Source organism: Canis lupus, chromosome 19 (genome assembly GCF_048164855.1).
Source record: "Canis lupus baileyi chromosome 19, mCanLup2.hap1, whole genome shotgun sequence".
NCBI lineage: Eukaryota > Metazoa > Chordata > Mammalia > Carnivora > Canidae > Canis > Canis lupus.
The window spans coordinates 16,105,081-16,125,740 of NC_132856.1; the positions used below are offsets into that span (position 1 = coordinate 16,105,081).

A 20,660-nucleotide genomic window follows, 5' to 3' on the forward strand; every position below is an offset into this window, starting at 1 on the left:
ACTTCCTAAAGAAAATGATATACTTGAAGAAAAGGAAAGGGCCAATAACCAATAATAATAAGTTAACCAAATGAAAGGCTGAGACTCAGAGATGGAAAAACATTTCAAGAAGAGGGAACAGAATACATATACTGTGGGTAAAAGGCATAGTGGTACTAGAGTTTGGTATACAATTCAGTAGGATTGTCTTTGAATAGCACATAGTGAATTACCATACACTGTTATGTCATCCATCTAGATAATTAAGGTGAAATTCATAATTTTCTTGAAATATTTTTATAAAATTGTTGGAAATTAAAATGTATTTCTCAAATAAGCCTTGATGTTCCTCTATTTCCCTGCAGTGTGAGCTGTGTCATTAGTATCATCAATCCAGAAATTATTTGGATAATTTAAAACTTCTTTCTGGACACTGAATACTAAATTACATAGAACTGATTAATGAGTTAGTTGTTCAACCTTCTACTTCATTCTGCCTATGTACACATTTCAAGTGAAAAAGAATAAGAAATAGATTCCTTTGTTATTTATACTTACCTAAATCCACATTCCATTCCTGTTGAGATTAGCAATTAAACTTCTAATTAGTTTTCCAAAATGGATTCATGGGTTTATTTCTTGCACAAATGGAGAAAATATAGGTACCAAATGTAAAAAGCATTAAACTTTTCTTAAATTTAATTTAGACAGAGTTTGTGTGCCAATAATATAATTTTCCATATACAATATGGGATCACAAAAACAGAATTAACAAAATCCCTTAGGAAACTCACCATCATTTCTCAGTATTAGTGGTGTGGGTGGCCCCAGGACCTTATGGTTTGTCACTGTATTTGTAACCACGCAGGTGTAATTTCCAACATCAGACTTTTCTACTTTGGCAATATATAGATTCCCAGTCTCTTGAGAAACGAACCGGCGATTATCCTGGTAAGAAGGGTATTCATTGAAGATCCAGGCATAGCTCAGCTCTGCAAGGAAAGGAATCATCATTAGAAATAGTCTTCGTCATTGGAACATACTATATACATGAAAGAAATGGTCAAGTTAGAAACTCATACTGTTGACCAATGATTTTTTTAGCCTGCCAAATATAAATAAGAAGTAATCACAATTCCTTAAGCATTTTACCTGTACTCGTACTGTCAGTCAATAAGGGTTTATTTTCTAGAGAACTAAAAGTTACTCTGATAGTTGATTAAAAGAAGTCCAACCTCTTTAAGTCAAGGGAATGAGCATTTATAGTTTACTAAGCATGTGCCAAGCACCATACAGTACTTATTGAGCTAATGCTCAAATTACAGACCCAGGGAGTCTATAATTTTGATATAGTAAGGCTGGAAGCCACCCTGAAAACTACTTAGATCACTTCTTTCATTTTATAGATAATAATCATTATAGTGCATCACAGTGCCACATACTTGCATTGCACTTTGTGGTTTTCAATGCATTTTATAGTTTTCCATTAAATGAGAAACTTTGGCACAGAGCAACAAAGTAACTATCCAAACTCGTAGCCCTACTTTAAGGACAGAATAATTCCTGAGTCTCAATTTAGTCTTCTCCCAATGCCTCACATTATCAATGCTAATTCTTACTCTTTTTTTACCTGGTGAGGTTGAACTATTTTTCCATTATTTGAGTGAGATGGTGGTTTAATATTGCAGCAAATACTTGCTAAGCACACACTGACTGGTTGGCTGGTCTCAAATGTAAATGTGTATTTAAAAATGTTGGCTGAAAAATTTATCATATTCATAAGAGAGGATGAAATAGCAGTCCAAGAGCAACTTTTTTGCAGATACTTATTCATTGCAGAGTGCCAGTGGGATAAGTACAACAGGTAGCCATATCTGAAAATGTATGTTTCCAACTTCTAAGTTTTCTTAAGAATTAGGTAAATGTTTTGTGAATTAACATGTGATCCCATGCTTTTAATTTCAAAAAAGAATCCTTAATGACAGTGAGTTTAAATGATTTGCTGCAGTAAACTATTGTGCTCCAAGGAAATCAAACTTTATCTCCAGGCATTCCATGATTCCTCTCTTTAAAGTGTGATCTTTAGATTTGTCCAAAGCTGGAAAAGTGATATACTAGTCACTGGCACTGAATAGATAATGTGCCCATTTCATCTTCAGAAATTACTTTGGTGGGGGAGGGGGGAACAATTAGATGCAAAAGAAGACTCTGGTTTTAGAACTAGTTAGCTGAATTCTTATATGTCTCTCTTTTAATAGACTCCTTGGCAAAAGTTCAAATGTATGTGATGTCCTTGGAAATGGCAGAAATATGTCAGCTTTTTATAGAGAACACTAATTGTTGTAAAAGGCACTTCTGTTGTTTAATACTTAGATGAGTCCTAAGCGTAATTGACCACAATAACCAAATGTACAACTGGAAACCTATTCTGGTTTAATAATCCACTATTTACATACAAAGGAATGCTTTGCTTTCCCTAAATCACTGGATTATAACATTTCCACATGTAGTATTTTAGAGAGATATAATTATGTTTATATGAGAACAGTTAATCATTTTATTTACACATGTGCCTGTAATTGTAAGTAACCCCATGCTGATGTCAAGAGGATACTCAGTATAAATAAGCAAGTGCTTCCCAGCAAGCTAGTCACTTCCTCAAGAAACTAAAATCTGGGGGAGGAAAGTCCCTATAATAGGTCATGAGGAAGCTCAATTGGTATGGTAGTTTTTCCATAAAAAAAAATAATAGGTCATGAGGAAGCTCAATTGGTATGGTAGTTTTTCCATAAAAAAAAAAAAAGGAACAGGATATTTTAACAAACAACATAGCAAACAGCACAGTACAGTGTACTATTTAGTCAGTATGGTATGTGAGTTTTGGGCGAACCAAGTAATCTCTGAGCATCTCTATTTTCTCATATGAACAATGAGGAGAACTCTGTCTATCCCCTAACTAGCTATAGGAGAGTTTTAAGTATAAATTAGCATCTCCAAAATCACAATGTAGAAGTTAGAAAGTAATTTACCAGCACAATATTAATCAACCCACATCTCTCCAAGCAGAGTTGTAACCAAATACATGACCTATTTTCTTTTTCTAACACATTTTTCAAGATTGTTACTAGTGGCCAGTGATAGCAACCTCTGAATCCTGTGGGACAAGGCAACTAGAAAGTTGTATGGACCATGGATATCAGAAAAAAAAAAAAAAAAAAAAAGGAAAGAAAGACACTTACTTTGTTATTTTTTTAATTGAAGTTAAAAAAAAAAAGACTAAAATTCAAACCTGTATTACATAAGGGAATTCATTTAAACATTCTCAGTTTCAACCTTTAACCCATCAAGCAAGAATAATATTAAATGTGATGCAGGTGGGTTGTGAGGATTCTTTTTATAAATTTAATTTAATTTAAATTAAATTAATTAACATATAGTACATTATTAGTTTTAGAGGTAGAGTTCAGTGATTCATCAGTTGTATATAACACCAGGTGCTCATTACATCATGTGCCCTCTTCAATGCCCATCACCTGTTTACCCCATCCTCCCACCCTCCCTCCCCTCCAGTAACATTCAGTTTGTTTCCTGTAGTTGAGTCTCAGTAGTGAGGATTCTTATGTGAAAGCACTCTGATTCATAAGCACATCTGAATCATTAAAAGTTAATCATTTTAAAAGTAAAAATAACAAAAAAGTAAAAATAACAAAACATACCCAATTAACATGTTGTTTGGCTCTTTAAAAATTAGTTTTTTTTTTAAGGATTTATTTATTTATTTATTTATTTATTTATTTATTTATTTATTTATTTATTTATTTATTTATTTATGATAGACAGAGAGAGAGAGGCAGAGACACAGGAGGAGGGAGAAGCAGGCTCCATGCCGGGAGCCCGATGTGGGACTCGATCCGGGGACTTCAGGATCGCGCCCTGGGCCAAAGGCAGACACTAAACCGCTGAGCCACCCAGGGATCAAACATTATATGGTCTCATTCATTTGGGGAATATAAAAAATAGTGAAAGGGAATAAAGGGGAAAGGAGGAAAAAATAAGTGGGAAATATCAGAAAGGGAGACACAACATGGAAGACTCCGAACCCTGGGAAACGAACTAGGGGTGGTGGAAGGGGAGGAGGGTGGGGGGGTGGGGGTGAATGGGTGGCGGGCACTGAGGTGGGCACTCGACAGGATGAGCACTGGGTGTTATCCTGTACGTTGGTAAATTGAACACCAATAAAAAATAAATTTATTAAAAAAATTAGTTAATTATTTTGGTTTCACTGCTTGTGACAGTAAGTGACTTAGTGCTTTAGCAGAAGACACAAGCAACTGTGAGCATATACCACAGCATTTCCTAAACTCTGGTCCTTGGAATATTAATTTTTTTGTTAATAGAAGTTGTCTCCCTCTCACCTATCCCTAAATTTATCCTTTTGGACTTGCAAGAGATTTTTAACCTCCCAAGATTCCTCAAATTCTTCACAGCATGTTTAAGCACACAAACTTACTTGATCATAAAGTCTTCTCCCACCCCAATAATCCCCACTACACATATACGATTTTTCTAAAACATCTATTAATAGGTCACAAAACCTAGTTTGGGAAACCCTGGACAAACGGCAATGACTTCCACTCAAGAAACATTAATTACTATATAAATATTATCAACTCTTTTACTTCAGTGTGGGGAGGATTGTTAAGTGACTCTAAACAAAAGAAAGCAACAAAATGGTGAATCAAAATTTTAATAAGCTTCCAAAATGTAATAATAACATTATATCCATTTCTCATGGTGTAGAAAAAGGAACAAACCACAGTTGCCAGAAACTGTCTAAAATGGATTATGCTAAAGATCATACCTAATACCAGTTGAACATGTGATCTTTGTAAATACTGTTGAGTCCCAAAATGCAAAGGTCATTCAAAAAGTCTTGACTGGTACACTGCTGAGATCATATTGAGCTAAATGCTGAGTCCCTTGAAATGAGGACATCTCTATAAAATGTATCAACTTATTTTTCTTTATAGCAAATGTTACTACCTGTAAGTAACGTATTTTTATTTGTCCAGGACAATGAGGAGGTAGCATAAGAAATATGATGTAATGATACTGGAGACATCAATGCAGGTAAAATGGGTAATAAAGCTAAAAATTATCCAACAGATCACTTGTCTTTTTCTTTATTTTAAAGATATGAAAAAGCTGAAGCCTAGAAAGGGTAAGGTTGGAGAGTTAAAAACTGGCAAAGTATGGGATCCCTGGGTGGCGCAGCGGTTTGGCGCCTGCCTTTGGCCCAGGGCGCAATCCTGGAGACCTGGTATCAAATCCCACATCGGGCTCCCGGTGCATGGAGCCTGCTTCTCCCTCTGCCTGTGTCTCTGCCTCTCTCTCTCTCTGTGACTATCATAAATAAATAAAAAAAATAAAAACTGGCAACGTAAATAATAGGTGGTCCCAACTTTTGATGTTTTGACTTTACAATGGTACAAAAGTATGAATTCAGGAGAAACTATGCTTCAAAATGTGAATTTGGATCTTTTACTGGGCTGGCGATACACCGTCCTACACTTCCTTGTGATGTTGGGCAGAGGCATCAGCCATAGATCCCCATAGACGGTCAGCCACACCGTCAGGAGCATCCACAATACACTTACAACCATTCTATATCCCTACATCCATTCTACTTTTTCTTTAAGTACAGTATTTAATAAATTACATGAGATATTGAACACTTTATTATAAGATAGACTTTATGTCAGATGACTTTGCCCAAATGTCGGCTAATGTAAGTATTCTGCGAATGTTTAAGGTAGGTGAGGCTAAGTGATGATGGCTGGTAGGTTAGGTGTATGAAATGCACTGTCTACTTATGACGGGTTTATTGGGATGTGATCCTATCCTCAGGTGAGGAAGATCTGTATATAATAGTGCTCTAGCTATAGTCCCATTCCAGTGCTCCCTCCAGGAAGCAAATATGAGCTCTTAAAATTTGAAAGAAAGGAGCCAGTACTGTTGTATCACTCAATAGACACTCTAGTTTTCCCCTAAGAAACAAAGTCAATTTTTATCAGAGCAAAATATCAATCCATTGGGCTACATGAAATGCTATCAACGTTCTGAAAAATAGAGCCAAGTAAATAAAACAAAATAAATTCTCATGAGCTACAATGAGCAAAAATGTATCCCACTCAGTTTGATTTCCTTAGGGACTTCCATGCAATATTTATACTTATTCAAACTTGACAGATTTCTTTTGATAAGTTTTCACACACTAATTGCTCTGGAAGTGACAGACAGTTCTTGTCCCATTGGCAATTTGTAACAACTCAGTAAACATACTTGGAATAGAATACTTTTAATAGATTGTGAAGCTTCTGATGCTCAATTGAAAAATACTGAGACTAGTTCTAATGCGATACTTGTTGAAGAAAGATCTAATGATGGTTTTCTGACTTGTAGGATCCAAATCTATAGGAAATTAGCTATAAATCTTCACTCTTACTTGGTTCTTTTTTCTACATCTTTGAGCCAATAGCAAAGAATTTTGGGTTATTAGTTTTCATATAAGACATCAAATTTTTTTCAAATTTAAGTATTCATTGAGCAAATTTATCCTGTGATCAGAGTCCTTTGGTGGATGCTCTTAACAAGTTTCTATTGCTAATTTCTTTCTAGAGTTATGCTATACTTCATAACATGCAAAGCCCTGTCCCAAGGGCAGCACAAATGTCAGTTTTCAAAGATGCCCTTCTTAATCCTCAAAGTTTCAAATGTGAAAGGAACCTTAGTATGACCCCTTCAATTTTACAGAGAAGGAAACTTAAATCTGGAGAAAGTACATGTGTGGATCACATTCACACATTTGGTAAGTGGGTAGTCACAGTATTCAGAAGAGATGATTCTGTTAGGAACCCATATGTTCCTCTCCAAATTTATTTTGGAGCTAGAAAAGATCAGTTTTCCTTATCCGTAGATTTCCTTATCTCTAAGTGAGGGAGTACAACTAGATGATCTTTAGGTATCTCTTGGGATTAAAGTTCCACAATTCTATGTGTATAACATCAAATCCAACATCCTAATTTGACAAAAGATGAAAGTGGGATCCAGAGATACCCAGGAACTTGCTAAAAATCACATAGATACTTATTGACAAAATCAGAACTGGAATTTTTTTAAATTAAAAAAAAATTTAGAGTAATCTTTACACCCAATGTGGGGCTCAAACTCATAACCCTGAGACCAAGAATCATACGCTCCATAAATTGAGCCAGCCAGGCACCCCTAGAACTAGAACTACACACACACACACGCGCGCGCGCACGCACACACGCATGAACATAAACACTATACTACAGTTATTTGAATTAAGCTGTATTGTGTTGTGTAGAAAAGAGATATTAGAATTAACAGGGCATCAATTCTAGTTCTTATGTTGTAATTTTCACTTTGAAAAAAATATTTAAATAGCATGAGTCTCCTTACTTTTAGATAGTTTTATCAATACCAATTTTACTTTTTTGTATGGTGTTGTAAAGTTGAATTTTAAACTAAGACATGATTCTAAGCAGGTTAATGTGAAAAATGTATGTTAGGTGATTCTATAGATAAAATGGGTTATACGAGTACATTCACTGGTTTACTTTTTGGCCAAAAATTTACTAAACACCAGCCTTGCACAAAAGTACTGAGCTCAGCTCAGCAATGGAAGTGAACACAGGGAATGGAACCTCTTGGTGGTTTGTCTGGGCAAAGGGGAAAGAAAGCATAACCCAGTTCAAAGATCCCTGGATTTGTTGCCAAAATACATGGATTGAGTCTTGGCTTTAGCACTAATTGGTGAGAGAGTAATTTCCAGTCCTTAGTTTTCTCATCTGAAAAATGGGAATAAGAAGAATACTTGCCCTGCCAAGTCACACTGAACATCAAACATGTTGATGTCAACTTTTAAGACTGTGTTTCTGTTTTTTGTTTTTTGCTTGTAAATGGATTGATAAATATTTTGTCTTTCCGTGAACTTAGGAAAAGGAAGACGTTATAAATTGTGAGTAATCTAAGTAATTTCTGAAAAAGTAAGAATTGTACCAGAAACCTTAAGGGCTAAATAGGTACTAGTGATTTTGCATCATTAAACAGGTGGCAGGAGAGCCTAAGAGTGTGTTGTCATGTAAAAGATTTGTGAGTTATCCCAAGAGGGAGTGGCTCATAGACTGGCTTCTGAGTGACAATGCCTCTGGATAAAACCACTAATCATATTAAGACCCTAAATGATCAATATAAAGTCATATTTGAATTGTCATGTCATATAGTCATCAACGTTTTGTGAAACAGAAGGAGAGGGAAGGTGTCTGAGAGAAGGTGAAATCTGAAGGGCTGGAATAGGAAAGATACTGTACCTCAATTAATTATGACATAGACTAATGGGCATTGAATACTTACAATGATGACCATGGCCCTTTATAATGTAGATTGCTGAAATCATGCCTGTGGCTGAAAGAACCCCTAAAATGGATACTTTGAAGCTCAGAGAACTTGGTTTAGACAAGTCTTCAGCATCAAGCAGGACTTCCCAGGGTTCAGTAATTGTTTCTCATGAGTAATTGGTGCTGGGTAGAGCAGGGATGGCATGGATCTGTCATTTGGCCGACCAGTTACCACTCCTATACCTGTGGCTGACACAGATAATTGACTATGCCCCACATAGATTCAAGATCATTCTCCAATACAATGCTTCAGCCAGTTACTTCCAAGCAATTGGTGTTGGCACATAAGGTCAAACCTCTTTACCATATTTGTAGAAATGATTTAGGAGGAATGAAATGGTGATCATGTGAGGCAAGGATTAGAAAAGACCTAGTGCTAAATACCATGCAAACCTGTGGCAAACACTTCTAAAAATAAGCCTCCTGACTATTCACTCATTGCATTCAATGATTGTTTAGTGCATGCTCTTTGGTCACTCAGATGTGGCAGTGGAGATATGGGAAATAACATGGAAAAAGGGACATTTTCTAGTCAAATATACTAACTGTGAATATTGCTCTTGTGTATAGTTTACAATCTCTTCCCCCTAATGAGTTACTTGTTTTCTTGACTCTATTTTGTTAGTTAAATTAGGCATTTTTCTGGGGTGTAGATTTTCTTTAAAATTTTGTAGGTAAAAGTTAACTTTAACTTGAGTGGAATTTAACACACTGTCTTGAACATAAGCCAAATATGAATATATGATGAAATATATATAAAACTCATACAAATCTTAAATGTATAAGGAAAGGCTTCAACAAAATCATGTACTTGCAGCTGATTGCTCCAGGATATGCTCCCAGATTCCCAGGAGTACATGCTGACTCTCTTTTGCTCTCAGAAATATATCAGAAAAAAGTTTAGGAAATATTGTCTAGGTTTGGTGTCAGCAAACTTTCATACGCTAAAGGAAGAATCCATATATTTTTTTCAACAGAACAGCATCCTTTTTGTTAGCACTTTCAGATTCTTGAGTAGAGGCTGGGAAGTGATGGCACACAGAATGGATTTAGCTTGCGTAAGCGTGTGTGTCTTTTATAGTTTTACATGCCTTAACAACAGTAAAAATCAAATAAACATCTACATATTGAGATTTTCTTGAAACTCAAACAAAACTCTCAGTTACCAGTCCCTAAGAGAAATTAAAGAGGTATATAGCACAGCACCCACTACACTAATGGTTCTCTAACTTGAGTGAGGTCAGAATCACCAGAATGCCTTTTACTACACACAATGCTGCATCCCACACCAGGTATCTGATTCAGAAGGTCAGTGCAGGAACCAAGAATCTGAATTTGAAACCAAGTTCTCAGGTGCTGCTGCTACTGCTTGTCTGAGATCACACTCGAAGAAACACTGCTTTAAAAGGTTGACACACATTTATCTCATTCCATCAGGGAAACTAGTGGCAGAACTGAGTAGCAGCTTTCCATTTAGGAGAGGGCAGGTGGTCTCCATTTTGCCACAGCCTTGACCGATTCCTACTTCTTAAAAAGGCCCATATTGCTCAGTAGGCAATTTAGCTTATGACCTGTTTTGGAATACAGAAGTAAGGGCAAAAGAAATGGAATCGACAGTTAGTTGTGTGCGTGCTCTTGTTAGCCTGAAAATGGTATTGGAGAATATAAACATAAGGTAACATGAGTATTTCTATGGAATGGTGGGGGTGATTCTGAAACTACACAAAATCCACATCAGAGCTTTGTATGATTGTGAAGAAGTGAGTGGTCCAGCTGACTCAGCGCAGTCAAACCAGTAAGGCTACCGTGAAGAGATGTACCTTGAATGGACTATGATGGGCAGATAAAAATTCTGCTTATTGGGATTAAACGGTATTTCTTTCAGTTATTTGTTAAAAATCTGTCATTTAAAGAAATCAAAGGTATCACCTATTTTATGAAGACCTCCAATCCAACATCCATAGCTCCTTTGGTAAGTATTAATTCCTTGAAGCATAGATACCTTTGACAGTTAAGTATAAAATACTTCAGATACTGTGAAAACTTTGTAAAAGTTAAAGAGATAGGGATCATAGTTCAATGCCCCATTCTAGAGAGAACGCCACTTTCTCATGGGTAGGAAGTGAACAGAAGAAAATGAGATATAACTTTTTCAGCTTAATACTTATGTCCTTTTCATACAATGCCTCTGCCTGAGGCCTCAGATTCTCTCTAGGAATGTTGGGGGAAGGTACTGCTAAGGGAAGGCATATCCAATCAGTTATACAAATACTGTGGATCAGAACTTCACAAGATTTTTTGCTTCTGTGCCCATCTCATCATTACCTGTCACTGGCCTAAGAACATCCTGCCATATTGCCAACCTTCCAGGACAACCTACCTACCACTGCCAGATTAATTTGTCTAAAGAGCAGTTTTGGATCATGTTCCTCCTTCCCACACAAGTCCTATGTGATCTCCACTGCAACTTGGATCAAATAAAATACATCAAGCTAGTAGTCAAGTCCTTCTAAAGCAGGACTTCAAATTATCCAGTTTTAGCTTTCTACTCCTCTCTCCAAGTAAGTCCTATTCTGGGGGAGTATTCTTCAAGCTAGGCTTTGCAAAACATCAGAGAGGATGATTACTTTGATTAGTCTGTCATACAATACATATCTATTCCCTCTGAAATCACCTTTAAATGCAAAGATAAGGCATTGTGGGAAAGCTCTGCTCACCTGTCTTGGCTGTAAGCAGAGAGCTCTGTTTTTAGTTTTTTGTGTGATTTGTCCTTTCCAACAAAACCATATTTTAAGAAATGTTTGTACTGCTAAGTAGGGTTGCTTAAAGTAAAGTGGGGAAAGAGTCACTGATCCTCTGATGTGCTCTATGCTTTTCAATCTCCCTACATTGGCTTAGCACTCTCTCTCAGGATGCCCTTCCAACTTCTGTTTGTCTCAACCACTACCTTTTGCAAAGAGTCCTCTTCCCTCCTGGAAACAAATATGGTCTCTCCTCAACAACCAAATAAACATGTGTTTCTTTTCTGCCTCATGGCAACTACACATTATTTCACATATTAGAATTTTGTTTTTCCTATATTAGAATGGTTCAATTACGTGTCTCTTTTCCAGATAACAGATTTGAGTATTACTTGTGGACAAGAATATATATGGCAGGGGAACATATGCTTTGTCCCTCACATTCTGTAATCAACTTAGTGGATATTGGTTGAACTGAATTCGAATTCCAAATGTTACAAGTTTCCTAGAGCAACAATTTATTACCAAACTCCAGGCCAAAAGTGTTAGTGAGAAGAAAGTTACCTGTAAAGAAGAGAATACACTACTTCCATCAGATCACTGACTGCAAATCAAAATCACTTAAATTAGAGGAGGACAGAAAATCTAGAACATCAGAACCCATATTTTTCAAATAAGAATGCCTAAGCCTTTTCTCTTTCCTTGTTTTTCCCCCTGACTCTCTGATGGAATTTTACCAAGTTTACAGAATCAGAGTAAAAAAAGATGACTAATTCATAGTCTTCCAAATATCTAAGAGAAGGAAAGACTCAATAAAAGCACCAAGATAGGCATGCAGAAATGGTTAGGCCATACAACACAACAGGCTAAACAATATTTGTCAATGAAACTGAGTTACCAGATGACAGCTGTGTGACCTGGCCAGACTGTGGTTACTCAAAGGTAGCAGTAACCCCTGGACTATGATATTTACTTGTAGGAGGAAGTAAACCTGTGATTTGCTAGCTAGATTTTCATATCTACCTTTAAGTGAGGTTTTGTCTTATAAATACATGAGCAGAACCACAACTTGTTTAAGACTTTACGTTTTAAAACACTCCAGTATTCATTATCTCATTTGTTGGCTCCATCAGATTTTGGAAATAAGTAGAATAAAGATTAGTGCTATTGGAGGAACAGGGAAAGTGAGACATAGGAAAATATATGATCTATTTTAGGACCATAGACAAGATCAGTGGAATTAGATTTAGGATCCAAACAGATACTTTGTGTGTTTGATTGATTGATTGATTGATTATTTTTTGAAACAGACACTTTGGCAAAGATTCCTCTTTCTATGCTAGAAGCCATTGCAACATGGCTTAACTGAGCCACTAACAAGGTGGGTACAGGGGTTCTCATGACCGACATTGCCAGGGCCTTCACTGAAATAACTATAGTGGGAAATGTGGCCAGGATAACTATCTTCTTGTTTGCTTTGGTATGCCACAGCACCTAATCCTATGGCACTCGAGATGTTCAGAGTTTCAGTGAACTAGGTGACCAGTTAAATCTTGAAATATCAGGATATGCAGGTCACTAGTACATCAACATTTAAAGATTTTTTTCTAAGAGAAGGCTGCACAAATCATCATTAATAGAATTTGTGCTTTTTGTCACAACATAATCAAAATCTGTCTTATTACTTGAAGCTTAGCAATTTCTGGAGAGAAAGGAAAAAAATACTCAATGTGGGAACTGAAATGCATTCTCAGGAATGATTAAAAATTTTGAGTAAATGGTAGAAAATGTCAGTTAAACTATAATTATTTACATTTTTAAAAGGATTCAAGCAGTAATATGACTAACAGAACAAGTTTTCAAGCAATGTCACCAACTCCCACACAAGTCACTGATATACAGCCTTTTCATCAGATAATTAAACAATTCTACACCCTCCTCAATTAAAGATGTGATCGAAATTCAAACAACTGACATTTAAATTTTAAGCCTAAATTAACCCTTAATTAAATTTGCCAAGCAAATACTAGTCTTCATTGTAATCCAAGATGCTTTTTCCATCTCTTCTCTGCAATTTACCAGTGCTGACTTAAAACCAGTAGCAAAAGCATTTGGCCTGGTGGTCTATTAAAAACGGATCTGTACTTCCCTAAAGAGAAGTATTTATTTTTATTTGTATCTTTAAAAATAAAAGATATTCATTGACTGTAATGGTCAAGTTCTGCCTTGTGATGTGGTGGACAGACCCTGATGAAAAATTAATCATTTATGAGTTTTTCCTCATTATTTGGTTTGCCATAAAGGGCAGGTTTCTCTTCTTGGCAATACTTCTTCAATTGGTTCTCATGGTACCCACTCATCATTCCTTAAAGGCTGGCCATACAGAAAAAAAAAAAAAAAAGGCTGGCCATACAAATCGGGATGAGTCTTGAGGTAGATCAAATTACCTTATTGCCTAAGGCACAATGATTGGTTGAGGAAGAGTCATATGACACAAACCAGCCAATCAAAATCTTCTAAAATTCAAATACCTGCAAAAAGGGGCCTTTTTCTTCTTCTCAGGTTTGGAGAGTCACAGGGTGTACATGGAAGTGCCTCACGCTCATGTCTAATGTGCTACTGACAAGCTAGTGTGAAAAGATAAATCTAAGACCCAGAGCTGACAGGCAGAGAAAGTGAGTGCAGGTGATATCTTAGTAATTTGAGAGAATCAATTTTGAGGGGACATTCTTGTCTTTCATGTAATCTGCTTTTGAAGAAGTCAATAAATCTATGCACCAAAAAAAGATTCCCTAGTGGATACTGAGTTTCTGTCCTCTATGATTAAATGTCTTGACTACTATAAACCCTTATCATTTCTTTTTCTACTTAGAGGCTTATCCTACCTCCCTTCTCCCATTTAGTAATGTCCTCTTCTTACTGATGTTCATAATTCTCCTCTGAATGTTCTTTGAAAAGTAATTGTACACTAATCTCCCACCCACTCACTACCACTTAGAATTGTTCTTTAAATCGTTGGCTCTTAGAAATAGTGGATTCTTACCATTGACTCTTGTATCTCTTTTATGGCAATACAGCAAAGACTTGTTGGGGGCAGGGGAATGTAGCTTTGAGAAAAAGTTTTAGAAGAAAATAACATGTGGTAATCACAGTTTTTACCTGATGTCTAAGTCTCTCTGTGTGTGTGTGTGTGTGTGTGTTTAAATTAAATATCCTCACCTAAGGTATTTTAGGAATATTTTCTATAACTGGTCAGGTATGTACCCTGGTATTTGGAGTTAGACATATCTCTTTGTCCTGAAGTCTTGCTTTGCCACTTCTGTAAGACCCAGAAAGTTACTTAAATGATCTAAGAATCAATTTTCTCATCTGAAAATTGGGGATAAAAATACATACACTTTATAGGTGGTTGAGAGGATCAAGGGCAATGCTGTAAACAAAGTGCATAATTATAACTAGCACAGTGTCCAGCACATACAAGCACTCAATGAATGTTAATATTTGTGTTATTATTGATAAAGCAAAGATTGTAAAAAGAACTGTTTGATGATCTATATATTCATTCAACTTCACTATAAAGATTCATTCCAAATCATCCACTTATATTAACAGATCAGATCAGGTTTTATGATTAATAAAGCTACAATGACATCTTATCTTAGTATAAACTCATTTTCCTGAAATTATTTTCATTTATGTTATTCATTTGATTCATCTCTAGGAGGTAATATCTATTTTCTAGGAAAGGGAAGTGAGGAACACAAGGAATAATGACTTACTAAACTTAAACAAAACTAACCCAGAAAATTAAATATTCTGATCATTTGTACAGTGCTGGTATACTTAATGCTAATAAGTTGAAGTAGCAAAATCATAACTTAAAATTAATTTGTTTTCTCACTTTCTAGAAATTGAGGAAGGGACCAATGATAAACAGATGGATGATAGGTAATAAGCAAACGCTGTATTCGGGAAACCTAGCAGAGAAGTTGTATTTAAAACTCAATTATTACAGATTATAGCTGGAAAATATCCTAGAGATAATCTATCTATCACTCTCTTTTTAGGAGGAGGCAGAGGTATCTAGGGAGGCGTTTAACCTCTCCTGTTTTTATTTGGTTTGGTTTAGTTTGTAGTTACCAAGTGATTAGGGCTGCACTTAGAATCCATGACCTATTTTTATACCTACTGCTCTTTTCTCATACGGTATAGTTGAAAGGCAATAGGGGAGGAGGTGTCCTCCATTTCCTTTTGTGATCTTGGCCAAATCACTTAATCTCTCTAAGCCTCAATTTTCTCACATGTAAAGAAGGGATAACCCTCACCTCAGAAGCTTGATGACCAAATAAGACCATATATATGAAAACGATTTGTAAATGAGAAAACACCAGGCAAAGGTGAGAAATCATTATCAGACAGGGATTGCAAATAGATTTCAACTTGACTGGGGAGCTCTACCTAATTGGTATTGGCTCTTCAGAATGCTATGTTAGGGTTTTGAGGATTCAGGGAGACTCAAGGAAAAAGGAGAAATAATTGATCTGGGATGACTGCACTGGGTACAAGGGTGGATACTGGAAACACGTGTGACAAATACGTAAGGAACTGCTTCTGCATAAATGAGTAGTGGCTAGAATGGGGAGAGGAGAGCCCTCAATGAAGAGGCATATGTCCTAAAACATACTTTTTCACTGCTCTATTCCCAGAAAATGTGAAATTCTATAAAATGGATATACTTTACCAAGTATGTGCATTGTCATGAGACTAAATTAAATAATGTATGCAAAAGAGCTCAAGATGCTGTAAAGCAACATCCAGTAGAGATGGGTAATATTATGGCATTAAAAATTACACATACAAGCATATCATACTCATAGAAAACACCTCCTTTACATGAATGAAAATAAAAGTTAATTACTCCTCTAAAATAGTGGCAAAACAATACAAAACCGATATTCTTAAGTGAATGTTAGTAAAAATATATTTTATCCACCTTCAATTTTGAGCATTTTGTCTGTCACTTTAAATTGGCTAAATGTTTGACAGATGTTCAATAATTGACACAGCTTATCTTCCTCTCTCAGGCTCTTTTCCTACTCAATTGCCAGCATTTCTGGTTGCTATAGCAACTATACATTAATGATCATTCTGACATGCCAAGGGGATTTAAACACATTCTTAAGTTAAAAGTTCCCTCAGGAAAAAAAAAGTCTATCCATCTCTGGAAAGATAGAAAATATTATATGATTTAAATTCCCTGGTTACTGCATTTATTAGAGCTAAATACACAAATCTGCTTCTATCGTTTCTCGTAAGTAATTATTTTTTTCCTCTCACTTGACCAACAAAAGGAGGTATGGGGAATTGAGAAACTCAACTCTCTCTGATGAAAGGAAAAAAATAATTTATCTAGATAAACGATAAACAACTGAAACTGGTGGGGAGTTTTGAAAGAAGGAAACTACCTGAATTGTCTGATCAAGCACATTGTTTCACAAGGATCTGGGTACAAGTATGAGTACCTCCACTTAAAGCTTCAGTGGCTTCAAGAGTAAAATTGGAATGAAGATATCTGTCTTAACCACACAAGTCACCCTAAACTGTAAAATGCACAAAATACATAGGGTCATTACTGTGTTTTGTGAGAAAGTAAACAATAGTCTGTCCTTTGGAAGAAACTGAAAATAAACAGAAAGATAGGAACATTTACAACATTTATTTCAAGCCAGGGGCCCATGAGCCAGATGTTCTGTTTCCCATGCTTACTATATAAAATGTTTTTCAATGATTGCCAACATTCAAAAACTGAAAGATTTCACAAAGAATTCGACATTTAAGTCTTCTCAGGAAAAACCACAAGATAAAGCAATTCACTATATTTCTTCAAGACAATAACTGGCCTAAGATGAGCAGTGGCTGACCTGTGTGGAAGAAGTTATGTGGAGCTCCACCTTACCTACATTATCTTAATCATCTACATTCTTACCTGCCTGGTCCAGGAGGAAAATATAGTTTTCAAAGTGAATGAATCCCTTTCATACATGCATTTGTTAAGAAAATCTTCCAGATTTTCATCAATCCCAAAGATTCTGTATCCCTTGCTCTTTTTACGAAGCAGAGGGTAGCTAGCATCTGTGCCTTCACTTTGTGGATGAGATGGGATAACTACTTTTGTCTCCTCTGATCACTGTATAACTCCTGGGGTCCAGAGACTGACTAGGGCAAGCTTAAACGAAAAACAAGAGGCCAAGAGATGCCATCAAAGTCCTATCTTTCTTAATGTGTAGGCTCTTCCTTCCTTTAAAAAAATTTTATTGTGGTGAGATATGCATACAATTTACCATTTTAATGTGTACAGCTCAGTGGCATTAAGTACATTCAAACTGTTGTGCAATTGTCGCCTGGAACTTTTCATCACCCCAAACTGAGACTCTGTATCCACCATGTTTAGATTTTAATCATTCACTCAACAAATATTTTTACGTGCCTATTACGTGCCAGGTATTCTCTTAGATACTACACAGCAGGATATATCAGGGATATAGTTCTAGGGGAGTCAGGTTTCCTGAATCCTACTCATGTTTCCAGGGCAGTATATCTTACAATTCATGGTATATACCTGTTCTCTCCTGAAATAACTCTTTGGGGGTGGGATCCAGGACTGCAAGCATACCTTAGTATGTATAAAATGACAACTGGACATTGCTTAGCTTCTCCATACCTGGTAAACTCATCCCCATTTTTTTTTTTCTTTTTCTTTTTCTTTTTCTTTTTTTTTTTTTTTTAAGATTTTATTTTTTTAATTTTTTTTTATTTGTTTATGATAGTCACAGAGAGAGAGAGAGAGAGAGAGGCAGAGACACAGGCAGAGGGAGAAGCAGGCTCCATGCACCGGGAGCCCGATGTGGGATTTGATCCCAGGTCTCCAGGATTGCGCCCTGGGCCAAAGGCAGGCGCCAAACCGCTGCGCCACCCAGGGATCCCTCATCCCCATTTTTTAACAGGAATCATTTCTCCCCCACTCTTAGTAGATGATATTATATGAGTCGGGCTTATCCTTATTTTGCTCCAGGAATGAGCACATGTTCTATGTCTACCCAATCAAAATGTTCTATCCAGCACTACCCCATAACCTCCAGTCACCATAATTAGTTTAGGGGTGGGCATATGACTCAAGCTGGCACATAAAGCAATTTTGAACTTGTGCTAAAATTATTGGGAATGAGCCATTCTCTTTTTGCTGGGGTTACATACAGCAAGGGCTAGCTTAAGGAATTCCTAAAACTATCATTTGAGAACTAAAATCTAGCTGTATCTAATGGGAGTTTTATGCCAATAAATTCTCATTTTTTGTTTAAGCTCATTTGAATTGGATTTTGACACTTGCAACCAAAAGGATCTTGATTAAGAGAACAATTAGACAATAGACATAATATTGAAGAGTGTTACATAACTTTAACAAGTAGCCAATGGCCAATTGTATGATGACTACTGGAAATCTGTCCTCAAACTCTACCTTCTTAAATCTGTTTGAAACAAAAATTTTCCCCTTTGCCCCTGACTAATTCTAATACAGGACTGCTCTAGCACATCCTTGGCTTCTCTGCTTTCATTCTTCTTACTCTAATGTCTATTCAATCTCATTCAAACTGAAAAACATGTCATCTAAAAGCTTATGCTAAAGTTTTAGGTAATAAATACTCCATCTGTCAACTGTTAACAGGGTTATCTTGGGCAAGCCACTTCAACTCTGAGTTGTTCTAGTAGTTAAGTCAGCCCTATTAGAGTATAGAGATGGGGAAGTCAGGCAGATTGGTATTTTCTAGGGGTATCTCTGTAGCTTATCTCTTCTGATGGATGATGGTGAAGACTCAGGACAAAGGGACAAAGGATAAAGATGGAAGGAAGGAAAGTCCTCCTCAATGAAGGCTCTGAGCACAAGTATTCAATTTTCATTTGTTATTTACTAGGTGGCTAGGTGCTAGCATAAGTCTGCACAGGACAGACACTGATGACAGTAAACCACGAATGGCTTGGTTATCCTGCAAAGGAGGGCATGTGGCACAAAATTTATTTTCAGCCAGCTTCACAAACATGCCAACATTAGCTATAAGGGACAAAAAACATAATTTTAGCATTCCTGCCACTCTTAAGATCACAAATTGCTAGGTCAACATTGATTAGCTGACCCTCTTTTATGATGCCTGACCCTAGGTGTACTTGTTCTGCTTGTGGCAGGAGTTTGAATTTTTTTTGGCTCTCCATAAGCTTCTTAACTAAGACCTGTTGAATAAGGGGTGATCTCCATCTTCAGTGGATCTCTGCTTGTGGATAATTGCATGTAGCCCTTAGCGACCTCTAAGGTGAGAGGTGCCAAGGTCACAGTTCAGCTCTCAGAATAAACTGTCAAGTCTAGCTCTTGAAACATTTGCCTTTCCCCTCTTGAATATGATAAAAACATGAGAATAAAAGGTATAATAAAAAGATTCAGGCCAGAGAACTATGGTCAATGAGCTGAGAGTATATAAAAATAGGACTGATTATAAGACAAAAACATGAGTACCCATTCTATAAAGCAATACTTTAAACACATATGCATGAAATATTGGTTTAACTGAACTTAAGGAATCATTACATGATAAAACCATGTGGACAGACACATTGGGAAAATAGCAATGATTGAAAAAAATTGGGTACATTTTTTCACTAAAAGACTTATCTAAATCCATGAGCTATAAAATCTCCAAGAGGAGAATTTTATATACAGCATTTCCCAAATCAAGGAACTGTCCCACACACCCTTAAAGTATGAGAGTTGGTTACTGGAAATGTAAAAATGGCATTTCAATTATCATAATGTCACAATGATTAAGAAGCCATTAATTAAAATACATGATTAGCTCAGCAGTCTTAAGTTGTTTACTTTGAAAAATCTATGTTATAAAAGATCTAAATGAGACGTGTAGGAGGAGAGGTTTGAAGTGGCATTCAAATCTAAGAACTCAGCAGGAGCTGTGAGTATGGTAGATACTAGTTCTTAACAGGTCACCTCTAAGTCATTTACCCTCCTTGAGCCTCATGAATAAAATGGGACTAATAATTTACTTTTCTCAAAGGATTGTTCTGAATACTTCACCTCTGGTATTCTCAACATGTCTGTAATGGGAATGTAATCCCTAATTTTGAAAGGTGTACTCAAATAATATAAAACTCTCTTATCCTACACTGCTGGAACCTAGAGTTAGTTGATTAGTTTAAAAAGTTAATAGAAATGGGAAACCACAAAAAAATGCCATATTCACATCGTAAATATTTTATGCAATGAGATTTATTATTAGATACTATGTATGTATTTATATAATTTAAATATTTCTACATATTTATTATTCATTAATAAATACTTAGAAAATTAAATTTATTATTTGTCAATCTTTTGATATAGGAATAATGTACCCCT

At 36.1% G+C, this 20,660-nt stretch overlaps 1 protein-coding gene and 1 long non-coding RNA gene across 24 annotated transcripts in view; one reads left to right on the forward strand and one right to left on the reverse strand.

Moving 5' to 3' along the window:
- The window catches only part of CNTN4 (contactin 4), a 917,305-nt gene that overhangs the window by 179,329 nt on the left and 717,316 nt on the right, over positions 1–20,660 (reverse strand). For all 14 annotated transcript variants that reach the window (XM_072785322.1, XM_072785326.1, XM_072785332.1 and 11 more), the window contains one exon: positions 774–971. In XM_072785322.1, coding sequence (XP_072641423.1) covers positions 774–971 — 198 coding nt within the window. The remainder of the gene's footprint in view (positions 1–773; positions 972–20,660) is intronic.
- The window catches only part of LOC140609942 (uncharacterized), a 171,847-nt gene that overhangs the window by 134,021 nt on the left and 17,166 nt on the right, over positions 1–20,660 (forward strand). The window lies entirely within an intron of this gene.